We start from the raw sequence: 9,399 nt of genomic DNA, 5'->3' as shown, positions 1-9,399 counted from the left end.
GCTGAAATTGATTGCAGGCGGATAAACAAGAAGGTTTGGAAAATTAATTAATGTCAAGTCTTAATGTCAAGGTTTCAGCGTCCTAAACGAATTGAAAGACATCTCTACCGCATCGCTCTGTCGATTTCAAATAAGAAAAGATAATGCCAGGAATAGCAAGTAAGTTTTTTGTTAACTGACGGAAATCGTTCGCGAAAGGGAGTTCTGTATGTTCATGTATGCATGTTATTCTGCGTTCCGTCAAATTATGTTTTGATATTTACATGTGTACAGGTTTGTTACCAGACGGCTGGGAACGCTCTGAAGCGACTAACGGCATTCCATACTACATAAAGTATGTGTATTTAACTTCCACTGTGTATAACAATATGCTAGAATAGATTTAGTTGTGTAAATGTATTGTAAATCGTATTATTTAAACTTTAGTACAATAATATAGTTGCTACGTACAGTAACAATTCGATCCCGGGGTACGGAGGTACAAAAGTGATGGAGATTAAGGGTTGGCTGACTCCAAAACTTGCTTGACATGTACAATACAAATGCAAGTGCAAAGCACAATTTCACACATAGAGAGCAAACTCATACATGTTACAAGCACTGGTGCACTTATAGTCATTTTTAACTCTTGCCCTTGGCAAATGCATAGGGAATTGACATGGCATGTGAGGGTGATGCTATCTCGGCTTCATCTTCATTTGAGGTGGCACGGAACTGGTATTGCTACCTTATGCTTCCATTTTCATTGTTCTGTTTCTAACACAAACTTTATTAGCACAAATAGTATTATACACTTTGGTTTGAATTTGTATTGTGGTAGCCAACCACAGGTACCATTTTGTGTCTGTATTTGCATGTACATTATTTTTCATTTGCATGACATAAATGAACAAGGCCTAAAATGTATTAAGCATCTACATTGGATGTATCATTCAGCCCAGTCAAAATGTGCTAGCAGGCGGTGATTTTGCCGCCAACAACGAAATATCTGCCACCTACAAAAGTTCATTGATAACAAATTAATGCGAGTTCTGGTATATAATCAAGGTGAAAATTCAAGAAACTATTGGACACAAACACTGAACAGTGGGGTTCCTGCCGGGCCTAGGAAAGCGTTAAACATGACATAAGAAAATGAGCCAAATGAACGGTCAGCAGTCCAAGCTCTTGCAGTTTCAAACAAGATGTCATATAAACAAGTTTGTGAAGACAATTCCACCGCTTCTCCAAGAATTTCTAAATTATGTCGTAAGATCTCAGTTATATTGACTTGGAAACCTATAGATTTGCATTTATACATTGTATTTCTAAGAACTTGAAGAATTTGATTAAAACTGTTGATTTCTCAAGGACTTTCCCAATAAAGCTACTGGTGGAAAATAACTGGCAATTAAGGGGAAAAGTTCTTGAGAAGTGTTATCTGTAAGCTGAAAAAGAGGGACTGAGTTTACCTCCTGCACCAAATACAACCACATGAAGCCTAATTTTAAAAATAGTTTGGGGGAGCATGCTGTGGACTTCCCTACCGGGCAAGGGCCAGATGCCTACTATTCAAGCCATCTCACCTACTACTCAAAACCATTTTGACTGCGCTGATCATTAAAATGTATAAGAAATGGTATCTTTGTCTTTTTTATCAGCCATGAGACAGAAACTACCCAGTGGGATCATCCAGAGATGATCAGTTTGCTGGAAGAAATAGGTATCATTTAATAGTAATAATAATCATCATCATCATCATCATCATCATCATCATCGTCATCATCATAACGTCCAGAAATTGCCAAAACTCGGCATTGTTTCTGCATGCAGTTATCATGGTTCTTACATTGTATGAACATGTTTTTTTTTGTAGAGAGTTTCAGTAATATCAAGTATGCTGCTTATCGCACAGCCATGAAGTTGAGGGCAATTCAGAAGAAGACCCAATGTAAATAAACAGTGTCTGTTATAATTTTATACACTTTTAGTGAGACTATTGGTAACTTAAAATAATAAAATTTCTCTGCTCCAGTGTAGTGAATCTAATCAACTCTCAACTGGTATTTAACAATCCGAACTGAATTACAGTAGCACAATTCCACCTACACTGTATCCAGTACTTTTTTATGTAATTTAATAATTATGTAATTTATTTTGATGCAAGACTTTGTAATAAATTTGCTGCTGACTGCTGTATGCTGATTTCTATTTTAACCAGTATATTTGATTGATCTGCGGGTCATAAAGGCTTCTCTGGCTGAAGAAGGGATCAAAGATGGCTACATCGAGGGTAACTTATCCATAGCAGAGCTGACCAAAATCATAATGACCATCTTTATCAATCAAACTGGAGATCGCAACTCAGGCCTCATCGATGTATATCTTGCAAGCGAACTGGTTCTTAATTGGATCCTAAATGTCCATGACCCGTAAGTAGTCATAAAGCAATTCTCAACATGTACATTGTACATACATCCAGCTGTACAGTATAGTAGGTACATGTAAGTTGCCACCCCTTCATGTACTTACAGTGTATGCCCAGAAATGCCAGTAATTAGAGAAGTAAAGTAAAGCAAAGTAAAGCAACCATATTTAACGTCGATAACTCGTAACAGTAGTTCAACTGACATTAACCTGAGGTCGACGGTGCACTCATTTTACTCCCCCCTCTCCATCAGTGCTCCGTTTTACGGGTATTTAAAGCTACTTAGCTACACAGAAAGGAAAGAAATCGAAACAAGGATGCGAGGTCCAGGAATTGAACTCAAGACCTCTTGCACCAAGGCCGCTCACTAACCAACTGTGCCATCCTTGCTCCTAAAAAGCACGGCCAATTTTGACATGCAACACAAAGTATACCTTTAGTCTATAAAGCATTTTCTACCTATCTCAAACAATAAGCAATAGTGATAGTGGAGAACAATTCAGGGAGTACTTGTGGGAGTGATTTTAAGTGAAAATACGAGCATGATTACCCCTGAATTGTAGGACACAAAGTCCTCTAATTAATCGTAACTACGTATAACAAAATGCAAGGATAAAGAGTCTTTGAATTCCTTTCTGTGGGGAAAAGTTAAAATTATATGCACTCTGTTTTGCAAATAGTTGGAAAACAGCAAGAAAGATCCCATCCAATTGCATGTGACTGACGCGCGAATGATGTAGATGTCCAATAACAGGTATCCAATTTGGAGTCGTTCAAATTGGATACCTGTAATTGGACACTCATAAGGTTGCGTGCCAATTACGTGACAAATAGGCATGCATAGAACCAATTAGATCAGAGAATTTTGTAATAATTACGATAATTTAGGAGAGTATGAAGGCAAGCATTAATTTTAGATTGGGGTAAATGCAGAGCTCTGCTTCTCTTTACTTGAAGACTAGTGAGTTTCTGGGACACTTGGTGACGTTACGTGTAATTTTCTGCATAATTCCAAAAAGTGATGTTGAACTTGCAAGAGCAAGAGGACATGTTGTGGCACTTATTAAAAGCTACTATGTACATGCATCTTTCTTCTTGCACAAGACACAAATGATATTGCATAACCAAGTTGTTCATGTACTGGTACCGTTCAAGTCAATAGGACTGCTGCTTGGCCTCATGGGAATGATATGGCCGTGCTTTCCGGTTTTTGTGAATTATGGCAGTCCGACTTTTTGTAGCAGTCCTGAAAGTTCATATTTTCTCTAGTTAAATCTGGTGTGTTACGTGACCTTTAATGGGAGTTGTTACACAAGTAGAGTGATAAATATATTTATTTTATATCACTCTACTTGCATGGCTATTCATTTTGAATTGTCATGCATCTTGTACAAAAAGTTTTGGTTCGTGATATTGCATGCTTCATTAATAGGCCATTTTACAGTTGTTTGCTCAGCGACCTAGCCTATGAATGGCTGCGAGGCTGCTGGTGACCCTGCATTGATACAGTCCCCACTGCTTTTGTCATGTAAATTGTGTTGTTGTAATGCTAATTAGTCCATATTAACATTACAAAAGCACGATGGTTTGTATCAACACAGGGTCACCGGCAGCTTCGCTTCCATTCTTAGGCCAGGTAACTTAGCTACAACTGTAAAATGGTGTATTGCATCACCCACTCTGCAAGTCATTTCGTGAGCTACAGGAAATTGGCATTTGTGTAGGGTGTTGAAAAATCTGCAATTGCACAGTGCAGTGGCCTGGCACTCTTTTATGGAATGAGAAATACCTTATAGCAATGCCGTGAAATCCCTCATCCAAGCCCTGTATGTACTCACTGCCAGACACATTGCAGTGTCAACTTCTCATTTGAAATTACATTATGTTGGCACCGGAAAATGTGCATGTGCGAGCCACGATTGGTTTTGGTTTCACTTCTAATTGGTTGAAAAAGTGGCGCAAGAACTTTGAACCAATCAATGAGTTTAGTAAATGCAAAACCAAAGTAATTCGCTAATTACTGTCGACACTCAATTGAAAACCGCTCTAATGATGATGACAATAATAATAATAATATTAGTGGGGCACTTGGGACATTATAAATCAAGATTTTCAAGATATCGGTATAAATAAAACAGGCTTGGACAAAAGCACTTCATTACATCAGAAAGTGTTTTTTTGTTGGGATCACAGCAAAGATTTTATATGTATGAAAGGTTATATTTCTTAGCTTGAGAGAACCACTTTACTGCAGTGTCTAGAAGAAAGAAGTTGAAATAATAACTGTACATGTAGTATTAATAACTTTATTAAAGACTCCAGCCTTTTTAGCTGAGCTCATTGCAGTGCTCTATACATGTACATGTATGGACGCTGTATTCGAACAAAAGCACATGATCAGATTAAAATGAGTAAACTCTTCTTAATTATTTTGTGACATTTATTCATTCACCTTATATGTTTCAGACATTATAGTTCCTTTTTTTCCAGGGGAAGAATGGGATTTGTTCCAATTCTTTCACTCAAGGTTTGTCTTGCTGTGATGTGTTCTGGGAAGGTGCAAGAAAAATACAGATGTGAGTTTATAAGTTCAAAGAATGAAACTGGGTATAAGTAATTTATTTTTTCTACACCTTAACTGAAAATCCTCTGATACTGCACATGAACTGTGGCTTTATGATAATGATAATTTTATCCTTATTAAATATTATTACTTACATAATGTGCTTTTTCACAGATCTGTTTTCACAGCTGTGCAATAACCATGGATTTTTGGATGGTAAAAGGCTGAAGTTTTTTCTCCAAGAGATGCTGCAGGTCATTTTTACATGTTAACAAAGAGTATTCCTTAATGCTGGTTTTATACAAAGGGTTGTTCTGTTGTGGAAGACAATATAATATTTTGATTTGAAGCTTAGAAACTATTAATTTTTTTCTCTGTTTGGGTTAACTATATCATATATTGTTTTTTTAGTTTTACTGCACAACTGCATTTAAAGTACTGTAGTTGCGTACTAAAAATAAGAAAGCATAATATCTTGCAATTCCTTTCACCCTTTCCTGTAAACTCCAAAGTAAATTAAGTTTTTTACATTAAGTCAATCACATGTTAAAAAAATTGGCTTGTTTGTCAGGTACAACTAGTTTCCTCACTTCTGAGCAAAAAGGCCCCTGGTCAGAAAGAAATAATACTCAAAGATTGAAGGAAAAGGAAAGGAAAGGAACTTTATCGATCAGAAGTGTCTAGTCTTTCTAGCGCTGGAGCACTAATAATTGGGGACACTGTAAACTGAAATTAACAATCAACGCAAATCAAGTCAAACGTTGGTTTTTGAGGAGAAGGGAAACCGGAGTACCTGGAAAAAACCTCTCAGTGCAGAGTAGAGAACCAACAAACTCAAACCACATAATGACGCTGAGTCTGAGAATCGAACGCGGGCCACATTGGTGGGAGGCGAGTGCTCTCACCACTGCGCCATCTCTGCCCTATGTGTGAATAAGGCTGGGGAGAAGCAAACAAAAAAGATTTGCAAGTTTGAAGTTAATGCTCTTGACTCTGTGTGCATGAATTCTTATTAAAACTGATCAATAGATGTTCTGTTAGAAAAGTTTAATAGTGTGGAAAGTTGTTTTTAGATTCCAAAGTACATTTATGAGAATGCAGCTTTCAGTGGATCCAGTGTAGAGCCAGCTGTTCGAAGCTGCCTGGAAGGGGTATGTTTTACATTTATAAATTTATACAGTCATGTTGTTGTACAGTAAACTAAGGTGTTCAACATGTACATGTACCATTTAAAATTATTGATTTAGATTGTGGAGCAACAACATTGCAAAGTGTAGTGACACTGTAATTCCTATGACATAGAACTCATGCTTCTTTTAGTTTGCACTTCTGGCTTTTTAAAAACATGTACATGTATTCCTCTCCCTTTTTGCAGTTTCAGTGACATAATCCATGTGGATGTGTAATGAAATAATGTTTATTACCCAATTTACTTTTTGAGTTCTCTTAGGTACTGTAATTTGTTTTTCAAATTTTTAAGTGACAACATGCAGTTAACGGATAAAAGCAAAAGAGGAACACACACACACAAAAAACATACTTCATATAATATTTTTTATTATATTTTTATCTATTACCTTCAGGTTTCAATTCCAGAGAGAGTTTCAGTTGAAGAGTTTATAGAATGGATGATTGCTGAACCCCAAACGATTGTGTGGCTTCCCACACTTCACAGATTAGCAGTTTCTGAAACTGGTATGTATAACATTGAGGCCAATGTAAAACTGAAGGTGTTTATTACGTCTCCTACCTTAAATTTAATTGTTTTATATAAATATAACAACTGAGTCACAAAGTGGAGGTTGGGGCCCTGAGAAACATCAAAGGAGCTTAGCTTTCGCTATAGGCAGCCAGCTCATAGATGGCTGGCAAATCCTGGTAACCCAGCCATGCAAGACATGGGCCCCCACACAATAGGGGAGAGAAGCAGACACCCATCACACTTATAGAATCAGTGGAAAAGGGGAGGGTACCAAGGGGTCAAATGCTATTAACTAGGCCCAAAGCACAATACTCCAATTTGCTTGAAATGGATTCCTCAACCCACTCAAAAATGCACTTCACATTCTACATGTAACGAAGCCCAAAGACACAGATCCACAGGCAGGCACATGTTACTTAATGCCACTGCTGAACTTTTTTTTTTTCACAATACAAAACAATATCATATTTTAGACGACTACTTACACTATTTACCATATACGTTACTTATACATTACAAGGATACGGTTACGGATATGCTAAAAATAATACAACAGCTTTTACTTCTATGTCAAATCATTACTTATGCTAATACCTAAAAATAATCTTCTTTTTTTTTACCACTTACTTCTTGAAATATCATTTCTGTGTCGTTGCTTATTTTAGTACTAGAGGACGTCCTTCAATGGATTCCATTTCCTTTCGAAATAGTTAAGGGTGCATGTTTTCTAGAGCAATTTTTTTTTCAATTTTCATTGAGGTTAGCAGAAGATGTATGTATACTTGCAGCTTAGGTATAGAGTTCTTTAATTTACAGGTATATAGTTATGTAATGCCTAGCGATTAAAGGAGCAGGTGGTGTAAAAGTACATTTGATACATTTTCAACTAAACCTAGGCACAAAAAGGGAGAAAAAACAGAGTCTTTAAGATTCACAATTTTTTGGGAAATCCACTCACTGCTGAACATAACAAGTGCTCCTCATTTGCTATCGCCATTAAATTGAATTTGACTGCACTTTAATAAAAATATTATATCATACATATAGTACTACATTGCATGCAAAGTGTACTACAAAATCTCAAAAGCATTGTCAATAATTATATAGGGTTTATTGCACTTGGTAAAGCTTTTTAAAGTCAAAAGCATGACATTCTTATCCCGAAAGTGCCAATATTTTTCATAGGGGACTGACAATATCATTCTGAAGGTGTCCAAAGATTTTGAAGAATTCTAAATTGTTTCCAAATTGACCTTTGTCTACAGATCAACAGCAGATTTCCCTGCTAAAATCGAAATTTCAGCAAAACTACATTAATATATATATATATATATTTATTTATTTATATAATATTATTATTTATATTTCTGACTTACACGTAAGAAGATGTGGAAAAAAAGAAAAATATGTTTCAGCTTCAGTTGATGTCATTATCAACTGCGGTTTTTGAAGTCTTGTTTAAAAGTGTATATGAGTATGATAAAAGAGAAATGTAAATTTAATTAAAAGTTCTTGGCCATGCATTTAAAATAGATTTGCATGAATCGAGTCCCGTTATGTGTTGAAGATACAGGTGAAGGTCTTCTCTCCATGATTAACCCGTTGGCCTCTGGGAGTGAGACTTGACAGATTTTACTCTGTCTATAAATGCCAGACAAAACATTGTTGGGGCCAAGATGGCCGACTAGCAAATGAGCAAATATTTGCTGCTGACAAAATGGGCCAGCCTGCAGATTACTAGTCTGCAGAGTCCAGTCTGCACTTTAGGCTTGCCCATCCAACAAGTAACAATAATTATTATTATTATTTGATGTGGTTGAGCATGATACCTATAATTATCAAGGCCAAAGTTTGTGTTACCTGCCGAAGCCGATGGCTGAGGCGGATAACACAAACTGAGGCCATGATAATTATCACTATCTTGCGAAAACCGAATCCAATAATTGTTTTATTATGCATATATTCCTGAGCTGAGCTCCGCCATGACAAAACTGATCAAACTGCTGGTTAGTGTATTAGGTGACGTAACTTGTGCATGCCTAAAACTTAATTGTCTGTAGGTATGGCGTAAGAAAAACACAGTAAACAAGAATTAGCTGTCAATCAAAATCGAGCTGGTGCATGACACCAACGTATAATAATGTGACTTGAATTGCACAAGTTGCATACAAGCCAAGGTGTTTTTCTCTGTCTCATTGTAAGCCCTTCCTTATGACAGAGGATTGGAGATCTGTATTTATCTTGAAGTAAAGGTTACACATTTCAAGTCTCTGCATACAATGTTGATAATTATAGCAACTTGATGAAACAGATAGCCCAATGTATAAATTTGTGGTGCATGCATACATAAAATGATTTCCTGTATTTAATGCACATTCATGGTAGCATCTAAGAGCACATCTGCTTTATGATACATGTACTAAAATACACAACACAAAACCATGACAAGAATTATGATTATTATTATGTGTGCAACATAAACTACAACAGTATGAAGTATTGTTTATCAATGACTTTTTATTTCATAGTTAAGCATGAGACAAAGTGCAACGTTTGCAAAATGTATCCTATTGTTGGATTCAGGTGAGCTCTTAATAACTCATGGAAAAACTGTCCCCATTAAGATTTAATCATCTCTATCAAAATTTACCATCCCTCCCCTGTATTGTCTACACTAACAGGCAGAAAGAAGTGAAACCACAGTGACTATAAAATCTCATTTTGGTT

General features: G+C 36.4%; 1 protein-coding gene across 2 annotated transcripts in view; it reads left to right on the top strand.

The window, feature by feature from the left end:
- The first annotated feature begins 22 nt into the window (after positions 1 to 22).
- Positions 23 to 9,399, top strand: part of LOC138022930 (dystrophin-like) — a 27,960-nt gene continuing 18,583 nt past the window's right edge. For both annotated transcript variants that reach the window (XM_068869955.1, XM_068869954.1), the window contains exons 1-10: positions 23 to 159; positions 274 to 334; positions 1,641 to 1,702; positions 1,856 to 1,930; positions 2,201 to 2,411; positions 4,898 to 4,983; positions 5,145 to 5,224; positions 6,044 to 6,121; positions 6,554 to 6,665; positions 9,201 to 9,255. In XM_068869955.1, coding sequence (XP_068726056.1) covers positions 144 to 159; positions 274 to 334; positions 1,641 to 1,702; positions 1,856 to 1,930; positions 2,201 to 2,411; positions 4,898 to 4,983; positions 5,145 to 5,224; positions 6,044 to 6,121; positions 6,554 to 6,665; positions 9,201 to 9,255 — 836 coding nt within the window. In that variant the 5' untranslated portion in view covers positions 23 to 143. The remainder of the gene's footprint in view (positions 160 to 273; positions 335 to 1,640; positions 1,703 to 1,855; positions 1,931 to 2,200; positions 2,412 to 4,897; positions 4,984 to 5,144; positions 5,225 to 6,043; positions 6,122 to 6,553; positions 6,666 to 9,200; positions 9,256 to 9,399) is intronic.

The sequence above is a fragment of the Montipora capricornis genome, chromosome 11, assembly GCF_036669925.1.
Source record: "Montipora capricornis isolate CH-2021 chromosome 11, ASM3666992v2, whole genome shotgun sequence".
NCBI classification, from domain to species: domain Eukaryota; kingdom Metazoa; phylum Cnidaria; class Anthozoa; order Scleractinia; family Acroporidae; genus Montipora; species Montipora capricornis.
The sequence above is the reverse complement of the archived record's forward strand: the minus strand, read 5'-3'. Positions and strand labels throughout refer to the sequence as shown.